Source organism: Oncorhynchus mykiss, chromosome 2, assembly GCF_013265735.2.
Source record: "Oncorhynchus mykiss isolate Arlee chromosome 2, USDA_OmykA_1.1, whole genome shotgun sequence".
In the NCBI taxonomy this organism is placed as follows: domain Eukaryota; kingdom Metazoa; phylum Chordata; class Actinopteri; order Salmoniformes; family Salmonidae; genus Oncorhynchus; species Oncorhynchus mykiss.
In genome coordinates this window covers 87,060,571-87,085,150 of record NC_048566.1, presented here as the reverse complement: position 1 = coordinate 87,085,150, position 24,580 = coordinate 87,060,571, and the positions used below count along the sequence as shown (strand labels likewise).

Below are 24,580 nucleotides of genomic sequence, written 5' to 3'. Positions count from 1 at the left end.
TTTTCTTATTTTTTGTACATTTTTCTTCTCTTTTTTCTCTCCATTTTTAAAATGTTTAACTTTATTTAACTAGGCAAGTCAGTTAAGGACAAATTCTTATTTTCAATGACAGCCTAGGAACAGTGGGTTAACTGCCTTGTTGAGGGGCAGAACGACAGATATTTTACCTTGTCAGTAGCCTTTACGGTTACTAGTCCAATGCTCTAACCACTAGGCTACCCTGTCGCCCCATTTAATCACTCCACCACCCCCCCTCTTTAGAGGACAAATATCGTTTTTTACACATTTTACATATACATTTGACATACATTACCAAACAACCTCTTTAATACCAACCCTCAGCCACTCTCAGCCCATCCCAGCTATCACCATAGACCACCCGTGTTTGGTTTCCATGTGCCATATATTTTTCAATTGTGCTGTGATGTTTTACAACATTATTTAAACTTTCTAATCGTATGTTATCCACAGATTGTGAGCTAAAGATGAAAACCTTTCCTACCAGTATTATTATATTATTTATTGACTGACTATGGCTTTCCAGATCGCCCAACACTGCTAGTTGTAAGGTTCATTTTAAGTGCATGTTGTGATTTTTTTTAACCATTCCTGAACCTGTGACCAGCAACAAGCTACATAGGGGCAATACCAGAATAAGTGATTTATTGATTCTGTCTCTTCGCAACAAAATCTACAGAGCTGAGATTGTTGTATGCCCCATATACAGTTGACGTCGGAAGTTCACATACACTTAGGTCCTTAAAACTCGTTTTTCAACCACTCCACGTATTTCTTGTGAACAAACTATAGTTTTGGCAAGTCGGTTAGGGCATCTACTTCGTGCATGACACAAATCATTTTTACAACAATTGTTAACAGACAGATTATTTCACTTATAATTCACTGTATCACAATTCCAGTGGGTCAGAAGTTTACATACACTAAGTTGACTGTGCCTTTAAACAGTTCGGAAAATTCCAGAAAATTATGTAATGGCGTTAGAAGCTTCTGAAAGGCTAATTGAAAAAATTTGAGTCAATTGGAGGTGTACCTGTGGGTGTATTTCAAGGCCTACCTTCAAACTCAGTGCCACTTTGCTTGACATCATGGGAAAATATTTTAAAAATCTGCCAAGACCTCAGAAAAAAATAGTAGACCTCCACAAGTCTGGTTCATCCTTGGGAACAATTTCCAAACGCCTGAAGGTACCACGTTCATCTGTACAATCAATAGTACGCAAGTATAAACACCATGGGACCACGCAGCCATCAAGACGCGTTCTGTCTCCTAGAGATGAACGTACTTTGTTGCAAAGTGCAAATCAATCCCAGAACAACAGCAAAGGACCTTGTGAAGATGCTGGAGGAAACAGGTACAAAAGTATCTATATCCACAGTAAAAATGAGTCCTATATCGACATAACCTGAAAGGCCGCTCAGAAAGGCAGAAGCCACTACTCCAAAACCACCATAAAAAATACAGACTACGGTTTGCAACTGCACATGGGGACAAAGATTGTACTTTTTGGAGAAATGTCCTCTGGTCTGATGAACCAAAAATAGAACTGTTTGGCCATAATGACCATTGTTATGTTTGGAGGAAAAAGGGGGATGCTTGCAAGCCGAAGAACACCATCCCAAGCGTGAAGCACGGGGATGGCAGCATCATGTTGTGGGGGGCAAAATGGCTTAAGGACAACAAAGTCAAGGTATTGGAGTGGCCATCACAAAGTCCTGACCTCAATCCCATAGAAAATTTGTGGGCAGAACTGAAAAAGCGTGTGCAAGCAAGGAGGTCTACAAACCTGACTCAGTTACACCAGCTCTGTCAGGAGAAATGGGCCAAAATTCACCCAACTTCCTGTGGGAAGCTTGTGGAAGGCTACCTGAAACATTGACCCAAGTTAAACAATTTTATAGGCAACGCTACCAAATACTAATTGAGTTTATGTAAATGTCTGACTCACTGGGAATGTGATGAAAGAAACAAAAGCTGAAATAAATATTTCTCTCTACTATTATTCTGACATTTCACATTCTTCAAATATAGCGGTGATCCTAACTGACCCAAGACAGGGAATGTTTACTAGGATTAAATGTCAGGAATTGTGAAAAACTGAGTTTAAATGTATTTGGCTAAGGTGTATGTAAACTTCCGACTTCAACTGTATATAGCATTCTGTTGGTGGCAAGAATGTTGTATAATAATTTCAATTGAAAAACTCTTAAGTGTTGAGTCAAGTGTAGTTTTTTGTACCAGCTGTGCCATGGAATTGGTACATCAAAAATCTTGCAGCTGTCAACATTTTTGTCCTCTGATGAAACTGGTATATTTTTATATTTATGCCAGTTCCTTTCAGCCAATTTGTATGTTTAATATATGGCAGGCAAACAAGTTCCCTTCCTTCTCCCTTTTCCACTTGCCTCCTCCATTTTTGTGGTAGTGCTGCAATCAGTTGGTTGTAAATTTGGATTGAGCAGATATTCCCATATATTTTTGATAACTGCAAATGTGACATAACTCCTCCATTTCTATTCATAATATCATTAATAAATATAACACCATTTTTAAACATTTTTTTCCATAAAGAATGTTTTTTTATTAATCAGTATATTTGAGTTTAACCATAACATTTGTTGTAATATTTGTTCTATCTTTTCTGGAGAATTAAACTGAATTTGTAACCTGCTTTGAATGGCTTGTTTAAGAAAGAACAATACTTTAAACAAAATGTAGTTTTCAATTAGTTGGAAATGAGAAGTTGTAATCTGTATGAAGTTTTTTTTTTTAAAGCAATTTTCGAACAAAGGATGAGCTTTTCTTTATAATCTACTGGGGCACATTTAATTTTGTCTGGCTTAGAATTCCAAATCAAATGAAATATATATTTTTTTTTTATTTTTTTTATTTACTCATATGATTTTAAAAAACGAATCCTCTGGAGTAGGCAATTTCTATTCGTAAGTGAGTAAACTGTGATAGGACCAAAGAGTTAATCAATGTAATTTTTCAAAAAATATACAAGTATTTACCTCTCCATGGTTGCAAAATCTCCTCTATTTTTGCTAACTTTCAATTGAAATGAATTGTGGTAAATTAATTTATATTTTTTGAGATGTGAATACCAAGTACAGTGCCTTGCGAAAGTATTCGGCCCCCTTGAACTTTGCGACCTTTTGCCACATTTCAGGCTTCAAACATAAAGATATAAAACTGTATTTTTTTGTGAAGAATCAACAACAAGTGGGACACAATCATGAAGTGGAACGACATTTATTGGATATTTCAAACTTTTTTAACAAATCAAAAACTGAAGAATTGGGCATGCAAAATTATTCAGCCCCCTTAAGTTAATACTTTGTAGCGCCACCTTTTGCTGCGATTACAGCTGTAAGTCGCTTGGGGTATGTCTCTATCAGTTTTGCACATCGAGAGACTGACATTTTTTCCCATTCCTCCTTGCAAAACAGCTCGAGCTCAGTGAGGTTGGATGGAGAGCATTTGTGAACAGCAGTTTTCAGTTCTTTCCACAGATTCTCGATTGGATTCAGGTCTGGACTTTGACTTGGCCATTCTAACACCTGGATATGTTTATTTTTGAACCATTCCATTGTAGATTTTGCTTTATGTTTTGGATCATTGTCTTGTTGGAAGACAAATCTCCGTCCCAGTCTCAGGTCTTTTGCAGACTCCATCAGGTTTTCTTCCAGAATGGTCCTGTATTTGGCTCCACCCATCTTCCCATCAATTTTAACCATCTTCCCTGTCCCTGCTGAAGAAAAGCAGGCCCAAACCATGATGCTGCCACCACCATGTTTGACAGTGGGGATGGTGTGTTCAGCTGTGTTGCTTTTACGCCAAACATAACATTTTGCATTGTTGCCAAAAAGTTCAATTTTGGTTTCATCTGACCAGAGCACCTTCTTCCACATGTTTGGTGTGTCTCCCAGGTGGCTTGTGGCAAACTTTAAACAACACTTTTTATGGATATCTTTAAGAAATGGCTTTCTTCTTACCACTCTTCCATAAAGGCCAGATTTGTGCAATATACGACTGATTGTTGTCCTATGGACAGAGTCTCCCACCTCAGCTGTAGATCTCTGCAGTTCATCCAGAGTGATCATGGTCCTCTTGGCTGCATCTTTGATCAGTCTTCTCCTTGTATGAGCTGAAAGTTTAGAGGGATGGCCAGGTCTTGGTAGATTTGCAGTGGTCTGATACTCCTTCCATTTCAATATTATCTCTTGCACAGTGCTCCTTGGGATGTTTAAAGCTTGGGAAATCTTTTTGTATCCAAATCCGGCTTTAAACTTCTTCACAACAGTATCTCGGACCTGCCTGGTGTGTTCCTTGTTCTTCATGATGCTCTCTGCGCTTTTAACGGACCTCTGAGACTATCACAGTGCAGTTGCATTTATACGGAGACTTGATTACACACAGGTGGATTGTATTTATCATCATTAGTCATTTAGGTCAACATTGGATCATTCAGAGATCCTCACTGAACTTCTGGAGAGAGTTTGCTGCACTGAAAGTAAAGGGGCTGAATAATTTTGCACGCCCAATTTTTCAGTTTTTGATTTGTTAAAAAGGTTTGAAATATCCAATAAATGTCGTTCCACTTCATGATTGTGTCCCACTTGTTGTTGATTCTTCACAAAAAAATACAGTTTTATATCTTTATGTTTGAAGCCTGAAATGTGGCAAAAGGTCGCAAAGTTCAAGGGGGCCGAATACTTTCGCAAGGCACTGTATGTCTACTTCACCATCCACCCATTTTATTGGTAACCTACAAGGTAGTGTAAACACTATATTTTTAAAATATCCAATACGTAATATGGTTTTAACATACTTACCATTTGTTGGTCACCTGTTTCATAGGTTTCTGAAGCTTTAAGGTCTCTTATCACATGGGTGGTTGTATTATTCCCGTACCAGACCCCGCCCCAAGGTAGCCCTCTATGTTTGTGTGTGAAAATATGGAGACCAGACCAGACAGCGCCCAGGGGATGGAGCTGGACTGGTGTAAAGATACAGCAACTTTAGCCATGGTAGTGTTCAAGTGCGTTGTAGTTATAGCGCTTCTCTCCCGTCTCCCCCATCTCTCCCTAGCCAGCCAGGGACCTCCAACTGAAAGGCTGGCTTTAGACTTTTGTGATGCTAATGTGAGCCTGAGACCCTTGAGTCATCCATCATGGCCGGCGGGACAGCTAGGCTATTGTCCAGAGGATTTGGGTCTCTCATGCACTCACTCCGCGCAGCCTGGAGACAGGGGCCTGCCTGGGGCCCAGTGCATTCTGGGTAGGGGGAGTAAAGAGTGGAAAGGATTAGGGCGCCGGTCGCTATGTAAATATGGGTTAATCAGAGAGCTATGGAAGGAGGGTGCGTGGCTGTGACAAGTTAGAGCACTGGACCAAGAGACACCAAGGCATTTTGCTGTACATGGACATAATTTTGTGATTTGTAATGTTAGGAGTCATTACTTTTGATACGTTTGAAGTTGCTAGCCTCACTACCTTGATAGCAACATGCAGCAAACGGATAGAACAGTACAATACTGAGGGCAGCTACTTTAATTGGTTCAAGATTTAATTGTATAAGTGATACATTATTTGGTTTTCATGCCATTTTTAAGTCAGGAACAAGCCAAGTCACAGTCGTCTTTCCTGATGGCTGTGATTCACAATGACACTTGGAAACATCTCTGAGAAATGCCTTTAAATCTATTGATTTGATGCTGGAAACAGCTCATGGCAGTAGAAATGCATGGAGTAAGGTTTAATGGTAAAACCACATGAAGGGTGCAGTGAATGAGTGTATGAGTGATCCTCATGTTGTCAGAATGCCAGAGTGTTCTCTGGGGTCCTCGGACATCACCGTGTTCTACTGCAGAGCCTCGTGGGAGTGTGGTCAGTGTGGGAAAGGAAATGAGTGTTAAAAAGATCTCAGCTGAGAGATGTGCTGTAAACAAGAAAAACACTTTTACGGTTACCAACAAAAAAAAATAACTCTTTGACGCATATCAGCTACAGGCATCAAGCTCTCTGGAATGTGTCAGTTGTCAATGGTGGGTCATGATAAAGTAACTTTCTCTGGTTATGTTGTGTGTGTGTGCGTGCGTGCGTGCGTGCGTGTGTGTGTGTGTGTGTGTGTGTGTGTGTGTGTGTGTGTGTGTGTGTGTGTGTGTGTGTGTGTGTGTGTGTGTGTGTGTGTGTGTGTGTGTGTGTGTGTGTGTGTGTGTGTGAAGTGAGTCAGTGTGGGTCAGGGTCCTGCTCCCTCCATCAGCCTGGGCAGTGGAACACAGAACTGCCCACACACACTATCAACTGTCAAGTGGTTTTGCAGCAGTCTGCTGATCAGGCAAACCAGAGTAATGAGAGCTTTAACCTCCAACCTAACATTGTAAAACATGTCCAACCCATACACCAACCCTACCTCGTCGACCCACAGAACTCACAACTCCAACTTGTTAACCCTAACTCCAATCTATACTGTAGTAAGGGCTGCAACAAATATAAAACATTTCTTAACGTTTTCAACTGCCATGTTTTCTCTCGTTTAAACGTATTAAAAAGCAACATAAAATTAAGCAAATTCACAGTTCAGATATGGTCACATACTGTACAGTATGACCGCTAGGGGCAATGCGGTTCAATCTACTGCAGTCCTACCTACCAAATCAAATTGTATTTGTCACATGCACCGACTACAACTGGTGTAGACACTACCGTGAAATGCTTACTTACAAGCCCTTAACCAACAATGCAGTTCAAGAAATAGAGTTAAGAAATTATTTACTAAGTAAAATAAAGTAATAAACAGCGAGTAGCAGCAGTGTAAAAACAAAGGAGGGGGTTGTCAATGTAAATAGTCCAGGTTGCCATTTGATTAATTGTTCAGCAGTCTTATGGCTTATGGCAGTCTGAGAAGCTTTTTGGACCTAGACTTGGAGCTCCGGTACCGCTTGCCGTGTGGTAGCAGAAAGAACAGTCTATGACTTGGGTGACTGGAGTCTCTGACAATGTTTTGGGCCTTCCTCTGACACCGCCTAGTATACAGGTCCTGGATGTCAGGAAGCTTGGCCCCAGTGATGTACTGGGCTGTACGCACTACCCTTTGTAGTGCTTTACAGACAGATGCAGAGCAGTTGCCACACCAGGCGGTGATGCAACCGGTCAGGATTCCCTCGATGGTACAGCTGTAGAACTTGAAGATCTGGGGACCCATGTCAAATATTTCCTCCTGAGGGGGGAAAAGGTGTTGTCGTGCCCTCTTCCCAACTGTCTTGGTGTGTTTGGACCATGATAGTTCGTTGGTGATTGACCTTCCTTTTCTATTTCCTGTTTGGCCTTCCTTTTCCTATAATCCACGATCAACTCCTTTGTCTTGCTCACATTGAGAGAGAGGTTGTTGTCCTGGCACCACACTGCCAGGTCTCTGACCTCCTCCCTATAGGCTGTCTCATTGTTGTCGGTGATCAGGCCTACCTACCACTGTTGTGTCATCAGCAAACTTAATGATGGTGTTAGAGTCGTGCTTGGCCACCTTGTGGTGGGTGAACAGGGAGTACAGGAGGGGACTAAGCGTGCACCCCTTAGGGGCCCCAGTGTTGAGGATCAGCATGGCAGATGTGTAGTTGCCTAACCTTACCACCTGGGGGCAGGACATCAGGAAGTCCAGGACCCAGTTGCAGAGGGAGGTGTTTAGTCCCAGGGTCCTTAGCTTAGTGATGAGTTATGTGGGTACTATGGTGTTGAATGCTGATCTGTAGTCAAAGAACAGCATTCTCACATAGGTGTTCCTTTTGTCCAGGTGGGAAAGGGCAGTGTGGAGTGCGACTTTGCGAATGTGGCTGTGGGGCGGTATGCAAATTGGAGTGGGTCTAGGGTTACTGCATGATGGTGTTGATGTGAGCCATGACCATCCTTTCAAAGCACTTCATGGCTACCGACGTGAGTGCTACGGGGCAGTAATCCTTTAGGCAGGTTACTTTTGCTTTCTTGGGCACTATGGTGGTCTGTTTGAAATATGTTGGTATTACAGACTCTGTCAGGGAGAGGTTGAAAATATCAGTGAAGACACTTGCCAGTTGATCCATGCAAGCTTTGAGTACATGTCCTGGTAATCCGTCTGGCCCCGTGGCTTTGTGAATGTTGACCTGTTTAACCTCTCTGGGATATGTGGGACGGTAGCGTCCCACCTCGCCAACAGCCAGTGAAATTGCATGGCGACAAATTCAAAACAACAGAAATCCCATAATTGAAATTCCTCAAACATAAAAGTATTTTACACCATTTTAAAGATAAACTTCTTGTAAATCCAGCCATAGTGTCCAATTTCAAATAGGCTTTACAGTGAAAGCACACCAAACGATTATGTTAGGTCAGCACCTAGTCACAGAAAACCACACAGCCATTTTCCAGCCAAAGAGAGGGCTCACAAAAATCAGAAATAGTGATTAAATGAATCACTAACCTTTGATCTTCATCAGATGGCACTCACAGTACTTCATGTTACACAATAAATGTGTGTTTTGTTCGATAAAGTTAATCTTTATGTCCAAAAACCTCTTTTGAAATTGGTGTGTTATGATGGTGTGTCAGAAATGCATTGTCTCAAACAAACATCCGGTGAAAGTGCAGAGAGCCAAATCAAATTACAGAAATACTCATAATAAACATTGATAAAAGATACAAGTGTTATGCATGGAAATATAGATAAACTTGTTCTTAATGCAACCGCTGTGTCATATTTCAAAAACGCTTTACGGCGAAAGCACACCTTTCGATTATGTTAGGTCAGCGCTAGTCACAGAAAAACATCCAGCCATTTTCCAAAGAAGGAGAGGTGTCAGAAATAGCGTTATAAATATTCACTTACCTTTGATGATCTTGATCGGAATGCACTCTCAGGAATCTCAGTTCCACAATAAATGTTTGTTTTGTTCGATAAAGTCCATCATTTATGTCCAAATACCTCCTTTTTGTTTGCGCGTTTAGCCCAGTAATCCAAATGCATAATGCGCGATCACTTGTTCAGACGAAATGTCAAAAAAATTATATTACAGTTCGTAGAAACATGTCAAACGATATATAGAATCAATCTTTAGGATGTTTTTATTATAAATCTTCAATAATGTTCCAACCGGAGAATTCCTTTGTCTTTAGAAATGCAATGGAACGCAGCTAAATCTCACCTGGGGCACGCTTGATCAGCTCATGGCACTCTGCCAGACCTCTGGTTGAAACAGCTCTCATTCTCTCCTCCTTCACAGTAGAAGCCTGAAACAAGGTTCTAAAGACTGTTGACATCTAGTGGAAGACTTAGGAAGTGCAATATGACCCCATAGACACTGTATATATTCGATAGGCAATGACTTGAAAAACTACAAACCTCAGATTTCCCACTTCCTGGTTGGATTTATTCTCAGGTTTTTGCCTGCCATATTGATATTGTTCTGTTATAGTCACATACAACAATCAAACAGTTTTAGAAACTTCAGAGTGTTTTCTAACAAAATCTACTAATTATATGCAGGCAGTTTACTCTGGGCACCTTTTTATCCAAGCTACTCAATACTGCCCCCCAGTCCCAAAGAAGTTAAAGGTATTGCTCACATTGGCTACGGGGAGCGTGATCACATGCATACTTCAGTGTTGCTTGCCTCGAAGCGAGCATAAAAGACATTTAGCTCATCTGGCAGGCTTGCGTCACTGGGCAGCTCACGGCTGTGGGCCTTTGTACTCCGTAATGTAGTCCGTAATAGTTTTCAAGCCTTGCCACATCGAACAAGAGTCAGAGCCGGTGTAATAGGATTCAATCTTAGTCCTGTATTGACGCTTGCCTGTTTGATGGTTTGTCTGAGGATATAGCAGGATTTCTTATAAGCGTCTGGATTAGTGTCCCGCTCCTTGAAAACGGCAGCTCTAGCCTTTAGCTCGGTGCGAATGTTGTCTGTAATCCATGGCTTCTGGTTGGGATATGTACATACGGTCACGGTGGGGACGACGTCGTCGATGCACTTATTGATGAAGCCAATGACTGAGGTGATATACTCCTCAATGCCATTGGATGAATCCCTGAACATATTCCAGTCTGTTTTAGCAAAACAGTCCTGTAGCGTAGCATCCGCGCTAGAGGTCGACCGATTATGATTTTTCAACGCCGATACCGATTATTGGAGGACCAAAAAAGCCGATGCCGATTAATCGGCGATTTAAAAAAATGTAAATAAAAAGTATTTGAAATAATGACAATTACAACAATACTGAATTAACACTTATTTTAACTTATTATAATACATCAATAAAATCAATTTAGCCTCAAGCAGATAATGAAACATGTTCAATTTGGTTTAAATAATGCAAAAACAAAGTGTTGGAGAAGAACGTAAAAGTGCAATATGTGCTATGTAAGAAAGCTAACGTTTCAGTTCCTTGCTCAGAACATGAGAACATATGAAAGCTGGTGGTTCCTTTTAACATGAGTCTTCAGTATTCTCAGGTAAGAAGTTTTAGGTTGTAGTTATTATAGGACTATTTCCTTCTATACCATTTGTATTTCATTAACCTTTGACTATTGGATGTTCTTATAGGCACTTTAGTATTGCCAGTGTAACAGTATAGCTTCCGTACCTCTCCTCACTCCTCCCCGGGCTCGAACCAGCAACACAACAACAACAGCCACCACATCGAAGCAGCGTTACCCATGCAGAGCAAGGGAAACAACCACCCAAGGCTCAGAGCGAGTGAAGTTTGAAACGCTATTAGCGCGTGCTAACTAGTCAGCCATTTCACTTCGGTCACACCAGCCTCATCTCGGGAGTTGATAGGTTTGATGTCATAAACAGCGCAATGCTTGACGCACAACGAAGAGCTGCTGGCAAAACGCACGAAAGTGCTGTTTGAATGAATGTTTATGCGCCTGCTTCTGCCTACCACCACTCAGTCAGATACTTAGATACTTGTATGCTTAGTCAGATTATATGCAACACAGGAAACACTAGATAATATCTAGTAATATCATCAATCATGTGTAGGCAACTCGTCATTATGATTGATTGTTTTTTATAAGATAAGTTTAATGCTAGCTAGCAACTTACTTTGGCTTACTGCATTTGCGTAACAGGCAGTCTCCTTGTGGAGTGCAACAAGAGAGAGGCAGGTCGTTATTGCGTTGGACTAGTTAACTGTAAGGTTGCAAGATTGGATCCCCCGAGCTGACAAGGTGAAAATCTGTTGTTCTGCCCCTGAACGAGGCAGTTATAACCCACCGTTCCTAGGCCGTCATTGAAAATAAGAATGTGTTCTTAACTGACTTGCCTAGTTAAATAAAGATTACATAAAGGTGTAAAAAAATATATAAAAAAATAAATTGGCGCCCAAAAATACCGATTTCCGATTGTTATGAAAACAGGAAATCTGCCCTAATTAATCGGCCATTCCGATTAATCGGTCGACCTCTAATCTGCGGCATCTGACCACTTCCGTATTGAGCGAGTCACTGGTACTTCCTGTTTTAATTTTTGCTTGTAAGCAGGAATCAGGAGAATATTATGGTCAGATTTGCCATATGGAGGACGAGGGAGAGCTTTGTACGCGTCTCTGTGTGTGGAGTAAAGGTGGTCGAGTTTTTTTCCATCTGGTTGTACATGTGACATGCTGGTAGAAATGAGGTATAACAGATTTAAGTTTGCCTGCATTAAAGTCCCCGGCCACTAGGAGCGCTACTTCTGGATGAGCATTTTCTTGTTTGCTTATGGCCTTATACAGCTCGTTGAGTGCGGTCTTAGTGCCAATCATCGGTTTGTGGTGGTAAATAGACGGCTCGTGTGGCCTACAGCTTATCATGAGGTATTCTATCTCAAGCGAGCAATACCTCGAGACTTCTTTAATATTAGACTTCGCACACCAGCAGTTATTGACAGCTGCTCTGTCCTGCTGATGCACAGAGAAGCCAGCCAGCTCTATATTATCTGTGTCGTCGTTTAGCCACGACTCGGTGAAACATAAGATATTACAGTTTTTAATGTCCTGTTTGTAGGATAGTCTTAATCGTATATCATCCAGACGGCGTTTTAGGTTCTCTGTTGTGTGCCTCTGATGGAAGATGAAATCCTACTACACAGTGATGTAGGACAGCATGTTCATCGACATCCAACATTCTGTTGTTAATGCCACATATGGTGTTTGAGAGCTTGCACTTTGTACATTGTACAATTTCTCCATCAGCGCCACCACAGTTTTTGTTAAAAACATTGTTTTGCCTTTATGATGATGATGATCAGGACCAATCTGTTAGCGGTAGTCTTGTGATGACGGCACTGTGATTTTAATTTAATAAAATGTTTTCAGTTAGGGATTTTTTCAAAATGTTAACGATCCCAAATTCGTTTAGATGTTTAAACGTCACACCTCTACAACACTACCTGTAGACGTCCATTGTATTCTGGTCTAACACTGCTAGTAAAATGTTCCCCACCATTTTTCCTGCTTTTGAGGGATCATGAAAGGATATATTGTCTAGTTGATATTTGCTTGAAGGATTTGCAAGGCATTTTCTTTTATTTCTAAGTGTTTTCAGAGAAAACTAATTTGAATGTATGTTTCACATGCAGTAATGACATTAATTGGCTGGTTTTACAGAGAAAACAAGCACAGCAGGGATTTGTGATGGACCTGATTTTGAACAAGGTTTCAGAAAAAAGTTGAGTGAAATAGAGCAGTGTTACCTCTGAAACGTTTGACTATAATAATGTCCATCAGTGCAGAACCTTCTCTGTCTTGGCTCTCTTCTGGCAGTGCAATCTTTTTGTCTAGTTTTGAAAATAAAGATTAGCTTACTCAACTCATAGTGGGCTATTTTATGAGTATCATGGGGAGGGATTTTCTTGGTTTCGTCTGTTAGGTTGAGGGTCTTTAATCTTCTCTCTCTCTTTCTCCTTCCCTCCCTCCATCCCTCTCGCTCTCTCCCTCCCTCTCTCACTCTTTCCTTAACCCTCTCTCTCCCTCTCTCTTGTTTAGCGTGCCTGCCAAGTCCTGCTGAGCGTGTTTGCAAGCTGGTGAAAAGAATGAATTATTCAGCAGTAAGCATGCTTACAGCTGGCCGTTTTGCGGCCTTTGATCTGGGGATTGGGCGTCTGCATGAATGCCCATATTGTCATGTTATGTGTACACGATTGAGAGTAGGGAGGCCCCAGCATGGGCGGCGGGAGATTACAGTGCGGGCCTGCTGGGAGTAGGGTCACACCACTAAATCCCCCAGATGCTGTTTGTTCGGCCGAGGTCACATGTTGTCCGCCTGTCCGTGTGGCCTTAACACAATGGTCCCCTCCAAGTGAACGAGGGTTAGGGTTAGTCTCCCCCACCAGGCCCCCTCCACATACCCACCTGTCTAGAGTGGACACAAAAGTCAGGGGGCCACTACCTACACACCCAGACTGCTGTCTTAGTGCTTTGTTTCTTCCCTCAGGTCGCAATGAATTGATAGCAAGATACATCAAACTAAGAACGGGAAAGACAAGGACAAGAAAGCAGGTAAGAGGGACTGCCTTTCCCATATGAGTTTTCACTTTTTTTTTCTTTTTTTTTGTGGCAAGGGGGTGAGTGGTATGGACGTGGCCAATGGCATGGTCTCCGAAATCAAAATATCAGAGTCCCTCCTCTTGGCCACAGAGACAAAATGTTGCCATTTTAAAACTAATTTCCTGCAATTCTACACATTTCAGTTTACACTGAAAATGTTTTACACACCCTATTTTTTTTTTCTCTCTCTCTCTCTCTCTCCCTCCCTCTCTCTCTCTCTCTCTCTCGCTCTCTCTCTCTCTCCCCTCTCTCTCTCTCTCTCTCTCTCTCCCTCTCTCTCTCTCTCTCTCTCTCTCTCTCTCTCTCTCTCTCTCGCTCTTTCCCTCCCTCGCTCTCTCTCTCTCTCTCTCTCTCCCTCTCTCTCCTCTCTCTCTCTCTCTCTCTCTCTCCCTCCCTCTCTCCCTCTCTCTCTCTCTCTCTCTCTCCCTCCCTCTCTCTCGCTCTCTCTCCCTCCCTCTCTCTCTCTCTCTCTCTCTCTTTCTCTCTTTCTCTCTCTCTCTTTCTCTCTTTCTCTCTCTCTCCCTCTCTCTCTCTCCCTCCCTCTCTCTCTCTCTCTCTCTCTCTCTCTCCCTCCCCCTCTCTCTATCTCTCTCTATCTCTCTCTCTCTCTCTCTCCATATATATATATAATTAGTATTACTTAAAACATTTATCACATTTTCTGGTGTGGCGGCAACGATTTAGCAATGGCTGCACGTCGCTGAGAAATGAATATAGGGGAAACACTGACTCAGATATGCTGTGCACTGTGTAATGAAACCTGAACCACTCACTGTCCAATCTCTGAAGTAGTCACTCACTGTCCAATCCCTGATGTACATACTCACTCACTGTCCAATCCCTGAAGTAGTCACTCACTGTCCAATCCCTGAGGTATACTCACTCACTGTCCAATCCCTGATGTACACACGTTGCCATTTTCTGTGCAGCCCTTAGAGGGTGCTGGAATGCAGGTCATCTGACACCACAGGCCGAACTCAGACACTTTGAGCTGTGTGGCTATGCATAGAATCAAAACAGGTCTCCTATTGAATAATGTTTTTGCATGATGCATAGCACTTGATGTCAAAAGACCACAGGTGTTTTTTCACTGTTGAATCTTAGCCAGAGAGAAATGTGGAGGGATACAGGGCACTGGCAGCAGTTGTCAAGGGAGGAGTGTGTGTCCCCAGTGGCGGGGTTAGGCCTGCTTTCTTTTCATCTCCATGGTAACAGTCTGTTCCCTTGTCTCCCTCCCAAAAGGTCTCCAGTCACATTCAGGTTCTTGCCAGACGGAAATCTCGGGAGTTTCACACCAAGCTAAAGGTAAGAGCTACTGCCTACTGCACTGTTTGTGTAGCTTCCTGTTTCTGTTGCCGTGGTGACAGGTGGGATGCATCTAAGATTCCTCACATCTGATATTCCTGTTTAGCATTCGATGGGCTAGTCCCAGACTTCCCCGTGTTGTGCTCTGTTTCTTATTGCTTCCTGTAACTAACAAAAGAATAGCGGAACTGAAATGTCTTTGCAATGTGATAGTTCTTCACTCTTTGTCACTGATCAAGGATTTAATTGTATGTTCAGTTTCATAATATTGAATTAAACAGTGTGGTACAATGCAGATCTCTTCCGTCAACTTGCAAGAAAATACTGAAATATCATTTTTTTTGTTATATAAATATTGATCACGAAAAATAGATTGCACAATATTCACAATGCATGATGTTAAGACAGCAAGCCACTGACAGCAAATTCAGGCAGCGTACTGCCAAGACGTGTTCGCTGTTGATTGTACAGTAGATGAGCTAGCAGTCAGCCAGAAGTTTTGACCTTATTATCGTTTAACACGGAAGCTGTTCGTGCAGGTTCGGCTTGCATGGCCCATGTTTGCAAGGTCATGCTTTACATACCACTGTCAATACCTCCCATTTCATCTCTAACTATCGGAACATTATCATCATCCTATGTTGTTATACAGGCACTAGTTAGTCTTGTCCAAATAGCGAAGTATACAGGTGATAAGTGGCCTGTAAGAATATAACCACTCTCATCTCTTTGCATTCAGGTCACATGTATGGTAAGTACCACCCTCAATATACTGTACTGTTGGCTGTGCTTCAGGCCCGTCTGTATAGCTTGATGTGAAGGTGTCCCAGCTCTTAGATCCATAGTGTTGTGTTCTGCTGCGGAAGGCCTATGTACTGTGTAATGTATGTCCTGTGTGTATCTATCACCAGCAGCTACTGCGTATGCTCCATCTCAGTGCGTCGTCATTGCCAGCATGCTCATCTTCTCCCAAGGCTTCTTTCATTCAAATGGCAGTGAGGCAGTCCATTAACCCACGCATACAGTACCAGTCAAAAGTTTGGACACACCTACTCATTCAAGGGTTTTTCTTTATTTTCACTATTTTCTACATTGTAGAATAATAGTGAATACATCAAAACTATGAAATAACACATATTATTTATGAAATAAATCATGTTGTAACCAAAAAAGTGTAAAACAAGATTCTTCAAAGTAGCCACCCTTTTCCATGATAACAGCTTTGCACTCTCTTGGCATTCTCAACCAGTTTCATGAGGTAGTCACCTGGAATGCATTTAATCTAACAGGTGTGCCTTGTTAAAAGATTATTTGTAGAATAATGCATAATTCATTTGAGTTAATCAGTTGTGTTGTGACAAGGTAGGGGTGGTATACAGAAGATAGCCCTATTTGGTAAAAGAGTCCATATAAAAGTCCATATTATGGCAAAAACAGCTCAAATTAGCAAAGAGAAACAACAGTCCATAATTACTTTAAGACATGAAGGTCAGTCAGTAAGGAACATTTCAAGAACTTTGAAAGTTTCTTCAAGCGTCGTCACAAAAAACATCAAGCACTATGATGAATCTGGCTCTCATGAGGACCGCCACAGGAAAGGAAGACCCAGAGTTACCTCAGCTGCAGAGGATAAGTTCATTAGAGTTAACTGCACCTCAGATTGCAGCCCAAATAAATGCTTCAGAGTTCAAGTAACTGACACATCTCAACATCGGCTGTTCAGAGGAGACTGCGTGAATCAGGCCTTCATGATCGAATTGCTGCAAAGAAACCACTACTAAAGCACACCAATAATAAAAAGAGTCTCGCTTGGGCCAAGAAACATGAGCAATGGACATTAGATCAGTGGAAATCTGTCCTTTGGTCTGATGAGTCCAAATTTGAGATTTTTGATTACAACTGCCATGTCTTTGTGAGACGCAGAGTAGGTGAACGGATGATCTCCGCATGTGTGGCTCCCACTGTGAATCATGGAGGAGGAGGTGTGATGGTGTGGGGGTGCTTTGCTGATGACACTTTTTGTGATTTATTTAGAATTCAAGGCACTCTTAACCAGCATGGCTACCACAACATTCTGCAGCGATACCCCATCCCATCTGGTTTGCGCTTAGTGGGACTATCATTTGTTTTTTAACGGGACAATGACCGTAAACACACCTCCAGGCTGTTTAGGGGCTATTTGGCCAAGGAGAGTGATGGAGTGCTGCATCAGATGACCTGGCCTCCACAATCACCTGACCTCAGAGTAAAGGACCACAGAGTGAAGGAAAAGCATCCATCAAGTGCTCAGTATATGTGGGAACTCCATCAAGATTGTTGGAAAAGCATTCCTCATGAAGCTGGTTGAGAGAATGCCAAGAGTGTGTGTGCAAAGCTGTCATCAAAGCAAAGGGTGGCTAGTTTTAAGAATCTAAAATCTATTTTGATTTGTTTAACACTTTATCGGTTAATACCTGATTCCATATGTGTTATTTTACAATGTAGAAAATAGTAAAAAATAAAGAAAAACCCTTGAATGAGTAGGTACAGTTGAAGTCGGAAATTCACCTACACCTTAGCCAAATACATTTAAACTTTTCACAATTACTGACATTTAATCCTAGTAAAAATTCTCTGTCTTGGGTCAGTTAGGATCACCACTTTATTTAAAAAATGTGAAATGTCAGAATAATAGTAGAGAGAATGATTTATTTCAGCTTTTATTTCTTTCATCACATTCCCAGTGGGTCAGAAGTTTACATACACTCAGTTAGAATTTTTGGTAGCATTGTCTTTAAATTGTTTAACTTGGATCAAAAGTTTCGGATAGCCTTCCACAAGTTTCCCATAATAAGTAGGGTGAATTTTGGCCCATTCCTCCTGACAGAGCTGGTGTAACTGAATCAGGTTTGTAAGCCTCCTTGCTCGCACATGCTTTTTCAGTTCTGCCCACACATTTTCTATGGGATTGAGGTCAGCGCTTTGTGATGGCCACTTCAATACCTTGACTTTGTTGTCCTTAAGCCATTTTGCCACAACATTGGAAGTATGCTTGCGGTCATAGTCCATTTGGAAGACACATTTGCGACCAAGCTTTAACTTCCTGACTGATATCTTGAGATGTTTCTTCAATATATCCACCTCATTTTCCTCCCTCATGATGCCATCTATTTTGTGAAGTTCACCAGTCCCTCCTGCAGCAAAGCACCCCCACAACATGATGCTGCCACCACCATCCTTCACAGTTGGGATGTTGTTCTTCGGCTTGCAAACATCCCCCTTTTTCCTCCAACCATAACGGTGGTCATTATGGCCAAATAGTTGTATTTAAGTTTCATCAGACCAGAGGACATTTCTCCAAAAAGTACGATCTTTGTCCCTATGTGCCGTTGCAAATTATAGTCTGACTTTTGTTATGGCGGTTTTGGAGCAATTGCTTTTTCTTTGCTGAGCGGCCTTTCAGGTTATGTCGATATAGGACTCGTTTTACTGTGGATATAGATACTTTTGAACCTGTTTCCTCCAGCATCTTCACAAGGTCCTTTGCTGTTGTTCTGGGATTGATTTGCACCTTTCACACCAAAGTACGTTCATCTCTAGGAGAGAGAACGCGTCTCCTTCCTGAGCGGTATGCCGGCTGCATAGTCCCATGGTGTTTATACTTGCGTACTATTGTTTGTACAGATGAACGTGGTACCTTCAGGCATTTGGAAATTGCTCCCAAGGATGAACCAGACTTGTGGAGGTCTACAATTGTTTTACTGAGGACTTGGCTGATTTCATTTGATTTTCCCATGATGTCAAGCAAAGAGGCACAGAGTTTGAAGGTAAACCTTGAAATACATCCACAGGTACACCTCCAATTCACTCAAATGATGTCAATTAGCCTATCAGAAGCTTCTAAAGCCATGACATCATTGGAATTTTCCAAGCTGTTTAAAGGCACAGTCAACTTACTGTATGTAAACTTCTGACCCACTGTGAATTATAAGTGAAATAATCTGTCTGTAAACAATTGTTGGAAAAATTATTTGTGTCATGCACAAAGTAGATGTCCTAACCGACTTGCCAAACTATAGTTAAACCTCTCTGGGATACCTGGCCAAAAGCCAGTGAAAATGCAGAGCACCAAATTCAAGTAAATTACTATAAAAATCAAACCTTCATGAAATCACACATGTAAGATACCAAATTAAAGCTACATGTGTTGTGAATCCAGCCAACATGTCAGATTTCAAAAAGGCTTTTCGGCGAAAGCAAACAATGCTATTATCTGAGGGTAGCACCTCCGTAAACAAAGAGAGAAAATACATTTCAATCCTGCAGACGCGACACAACGCAGAAATAAAAATATAAATCATGCCTTACCTTTGACGAGCTTCTTTTGTTGGCACTCCAATATGTCCCATAAACATCACAAATGGTCCCTTTGTTCGATTAATTCCGTCGATATATATCCAAAATGTCCATTTAGTTTGTGCTATTGATCCAGAAAATCACCGGTTCCAACTTGCGCAACTTGAGTACAAAATACCTCAAAAAGTTACCTGTAAACTTTGCCAAAACATTTCAAACTACTTTTGTAATACAACTTTAGGTATTTTTTTAAGTAAATAATTGATTAAATTGAAGGCGGGATGATCTGTGTTCAATACAGGAAGAAAACAAACTGACGCTACCTTTCTGGGCACGCGCCTCTATCTAACAGTACACTTGAAGTGACCTTCGCTTTGAACAGGGCTACTTCTTCTTTACACAAAGGGAAAACCTCAACCAATTTCTAAAGACTGGTGACATCCAGTGGAAGCGATAGGAACTGCAAGAAGGTCCCTTAGAAATGGTTTCCCAATGAAAACCCATTGAAAAGAGAGTGACCTCAAAAGAAAAATCTGAATGGTTTGTCCTCGGGGTTTCGCCTGCTACATAAGTTCTGTTATACTCACAGACATGATTCAAACAGTTTTAGAAACTTCAGAGTGTTTTCTATTCACATCTACTAATAATATGCATATCTTATCTTCTGGGGATGAGTAGCAGGCAGTTGAGTTTGGGCATGCATTTCATCCGGACGTGAAAATACTGCTCCCGGTCACCAGGAAGTTAACAAGAAATTTGTGGAGTGGTTGAAAAACAAGTGTATGTAAACTTCATACTTCAACTGTATGCCCACACCTTTTTCTGATACTGTATGTTTTTCAAAATTTGATTAAAATGTACGACTTATAAAATGTCCACAGATGCCACTTCTCTACAGAGAACTCAAGCACCGGAGTGCTTTCTTTCCAATGTTCAGCATACACTAGAATCTTGCCCTGATGTCCTTGGTTGTGGGATTCTTTCAACTCACTTAGGGCTGGAATCAATCTGTATCCGTGTTATAGCTCGATTGAAATTTAAAGGCAATGTTCCAACGCTAAAGGAGACGGCAGTAAACGCTGCCAATGTCAGCTCAATCAGAAATTACCTTCGAATTTTAACTCGGATCTTCTGCAATATGGATTAAATCCAGCCCTTAGTTGCGCCACTTGTGACAATCTGTTTGGGTAATGTACTGTTTTTTCATACAAGACAAGCTCTGCCCTTAGAAGAAAAACACATTTAAATGGTTAGGTATTCAATTCAAGACTCAATAACAACACAATGGGTGTTCTGTGTTTTTATTCACCAGTCTCAGAGAAAAATGAAGAGCAATAGAATTCTGTACTCTTAAAAGCACATATTTTTCAGGCAAATAGACGGCCTTGTGTGTGTGAGGTTGTCTATATGTGTGTGGGTGTGTGTGTTTGTTTGGCTGTTGTTGCTTGTTCTTTGTCCTACCACTCTGAGCCATTGTGTTGTGTTCTGCTGAAGGACCAGAGTGTGAAAGACAAGGCACTGCAGAGTATGGCCTCCATGTCCTCGGCTCAGATCGTCTCTGCCACTGCCATCCACAACAAGCTGGGGCTCCCAAGACCCACCTTCCCTGGGGCGACAGGAGTAAGACACCCCTCACTAAACCCACATATTTTGTAACAATTGACTTGATGTGCATTGTGCTGTCCTGATTGTCCATTAATTTACTCTTCCCTAGTTTTGGCAGGGTATGATATCCACTGGCCAGCCTGGATCATCACAAGAGTAAGTCGTCCTAATGTGTCTTTTATTGAATTTTTATTTTTTTCACCTTTATTTAACCAGGTAGGCTAGTTGAGAACAAGTTCTCATTTGCAACTGCGACCTGGCGAAGATAAGGCAAAGCAGTGTGACACAGACAACAACACAGAATTACACGGAGTAAACAATAAACAAGCCAATAACACAATAAACAAATCAATGACACAGTAGAAAAAAGAAAGTATGTATACAGTGTGTGCAAAAGGCATGAGGGGATAGGCCATAGGAGCGAATAGTTACAATTTAGTAGATTAACACTGGAGTGATAAATGAGCAGATGATGATGTGCAAGTAGAGATACTGGTGTGCAAAAGAGCAGGAAAGTAAATAAAATAAAGTGTCTGTCTTGTTATTGATAATATACGATGATGAAGTAATAACTTAACTAATTTGTTAGCTCGATTTTATAACTTATCTAGCCAGTTCATTTTTTGTATTATTACAATAACCAGGTCAACTTCCTAATTGTGTCTTTTTATCTTCAGCATTAAGCCATTTTCCCAGCAGGCCTACCCCAGCCAGACAGCTGTAACAACCACCATCTCAGGTGAGGGTGCCCTTTTACCCAATCCACCTTATTTCTATCAGCTCATTTCACTTTATCTGAGGCCAACGCTCAAACAAAATGGCACCTATTGGCACCTCCAATGGCATCTATTACCAGGGCATTAATACTGTTACATGGCTAATGCTACTAGTGATATAGCTAATGGGTATCATGTTAGTGAGTGTATTTAACCAGGTAGGCCAGTTGAGAACAAGTTCTCATTTACAACTGTGACCTGGCCAAGATAAAGCAAAGCAGTGCGACAAAAAACAACAACACAGAGTTACACATGGGATAAACAAACGTACAGTCAATAACACAATAGAAAAAATCTATATACAGTGTGTGCAAATGGAGTAAGGAGGTAAGGCAATACATAGGCCATAGTAGCGAAGTAATTACAATTTAGCAAATTAAAACTGGAGTGATAGATACGCAGATGATGATGTGCAAATAGAAATACTGGTGTGCAAAAGAGCAAAAAACTAAATAAAAACAATATGGAGATGAGTTAGGCAGTTGGATGGGCTATTTACAGATGGGCTGTGTACAGCTGCAGCGATCGGTAAGCTGCTCAGATAGCTGATGCTTAAAGTTAGTGAGGGAGATATAAGTCTCCTACTTCAGCGATTTTTGCAATTCGTTCCAGTCATTGGCAGCAGAGAACTGGAAGGAAACGCAGCCAAAGAGGTGTTGGCTTTGGGGATGACCAGTGAGATACAGTGTCTTGCGAAAGTATTCGGCCCCCTTGAACTTTGCGACCTTTTGCCACATTTCAGGCTTCAAACATAAAGATATAAAACTGTATTTTTTTGTGAAGAATCAACAACAAGTGGGACACAATCATGAAGTGGAATGACATTTATTAGATATTTCAAACTTTTTTAACAAATCAAAAACTGAAAAATTGGGCGTACAAAGTTATTCAGCCCCCTTAAGTTAATACTTTGTAGCGCCACCTTTTGCTGCGATTACAGCTGTAAGTCGCTTGGGGTATGTCTCTATCAGTTTTGCACATCGAGAGACTGAAATGTTTTCCCATTCCTCCTTGCAAAACAGCTCGAGCTCAGTGAGGTTGGATGGAGAGCATTTGTGAACAGCAGTTTTCAGTTCTTTCCACAGATTCTCGATTGGATTCAGGTCTGGACTTTGACTTGGCCATTCTAACACCTGGATATGTTTATTTTTGAACCATTCCATTGTAGATTTTGCTTTATGTTTTGGATCATTGTCTTGTTGGAAGACAAATCTCCGTCCCAGTCTCAGGTCTTTTGCAGACTCCATCAGGTTTTCTTCCAGAATGGTCCTGTATTTGGCTCCATCCATCCATCTTCCCATCAATTTTAACCATCTTCCCTGTCCCTGCGGAAGAGAAGCAGGCCCAAACCATGATGCTGCCACCACCATGTTTGACAGTGGGGATGGTGTGTTCAGCTGTGTTGCTTTTACGCCAAACATAACGTTTTGCATTGTTGCCAAAAAGTACAATTTTGGTTTCATCTGACCAGAGCACCTTCTTCCACATGTTTGGTGTGTCTCCCAGGTGGCTTGTGGCAAACTTTAAATGACACTTTTTATGGATATCTTTAAGAAATGGCTTTCTTCTTGCCACTCTTCCATAAAGGCCAGATTTGTGCAATATACGACTGATTGTTGTCCTATGGACAGAGTCTCCCACCTCAGCTGTAGATCTCTGCAGTTCATCCAGAGTGATCATGGGCCTCTTGGCTGCATCTCTGATCAGTCTTCTCCTTGTATGAGCTGAAAGTTTAGAGGGACGGCCAGGTCTTGGTAGATTTGCAGTGGTCTGAAACTCCTTCCATTTCAATATTATCGCTTGCACAGTGCTCCTTGGGATGTTTAAAGCTTGGGAAATATTTTTGTATCCAAATCCGGCTTTAAACTTCTTCACAACAGTATCTCGGACCTGCCTGGTGTGTTCCTTGTTCTTCATGATGCTCTCTGCGCTTTTGACGGACCTCTGAGACTATCACAGTGCAGGTGCATTTATACGGAGACTTGATTACACACAGGTGGATTGTATTTATCATCACTAGTCATTTAGGTCAACATTGGATCATTCAGAGATCCTCACTGAACTTCTGGAGAGAGTTTGCTGCACTGAAAGTAATGGGGCTGAATAATTTTGCACGCCCAATTTTTCAGTTTTTGATTTGTTAAAAAAGTTTGAAATATCCAATAAATGTCGTTCCACTTCATGATTGTGTCCCACTTGTTGTTGATTCTTCACACAAAAATACAGTTTGATATCTTTATGTTTGAAGCCTGAAATGTGGCAAAAGGTCACAAAGTTCAAGGGGGCCGGATACTTTCGCAAGGCACTGTATACCTGCTGGAGCACGTGCTACGGGTAGGTGTTGTTAAGGTGACCAGTGAGCTGAGATAAGGCAAGGCTTTACCTAGCAAAGACTTATAGATGACCTGGAGCCAGTGGGTCTGGCGATGAATATGTAGCGAGGGCCAGCTGACTAGAGCATACAGGTCGCAGTGGTGGTATATGGGGCTTTGGTGACAAACCGGATGGCACTGTGATAGACTGCATCCAGGTTGCTAAGTAGAGTGTTAGAGGCTATTTTGTAAATGACATTGCCAAAGTCGAGGATCGGTAGCATAGTCAGTTTTACGAGGGTATGTTTGGCAGCGTGAGTGAAGGATGCTTTGTTGCGAAATGGAAAGCTGATTCTATGTTTAATTTTGTATTGGAGATGCTTAATATGAGGCGGCAGGGCAGCCTAGTGGTTAGAGCGTTGGACTAGTAACCGGAAGGTTGCAAGTTCAAACCCCCGAGCTGACAAGGAACAAATCTGTCGTTCTGCCCCTGAACAGGCAGTTAACCCACTAGGCCATCATTGAAAATAAGAATTTGTTCTTAACTGACTTGCCTAGTTAAATAAAATTAAAAAATAGTCTGGAAGGAGAGTTTACAGTCTAGCCAGACACCTAGGTATTTGTAGTTGTCCACATATAAGTCAGAACCGTCCAGAGTAGTGAT

General features: G+C 41.5%; 1 protein-coding gene across 4 annotated transcripts in view; it reads left to right on the top strand.

Annotated features, from left to right (window-relative positions):
- LOC110498779 (transcriptional enhancer factor TEF-1) overlaps positions 1–24,580 on the top strand; it is a 94,881-nt gene that overhangs the window by 53,619 nt on the left and 16,682 nt on the right. For 3 of the 4 annotated variants that reach the window (XM_021575418.2, XM_021575425.2, XM_021575401.2), the window contains 6 exons: positions 13,471–13,535; positions 14,826–14,888; positions 15,628–15,639; positions 20,718–20,843; positions 20,938–20,984; positions 21,506–21,567. In XM_021575418.2, coding sequence (XP_021431093.1) covers positions 13,471–13,535; positions 14,826–14,888; positions 15,628–15,639; positions 20,718–20,843; positions 20,938–20,984; positions 21,506–21,567 — 375 coding nt within the window. The remainder of the gene's footprint in view (positions 1–13,470; positions 13,536–14,825; positions 14,889–15,627; positions 15,640–20,717; positions 20,844–20,937; positions 20,985–21,505; positions 21,568–24,580) is intronic. The other variant, XM_021575409.2, reaches the window with a different exon arrangement.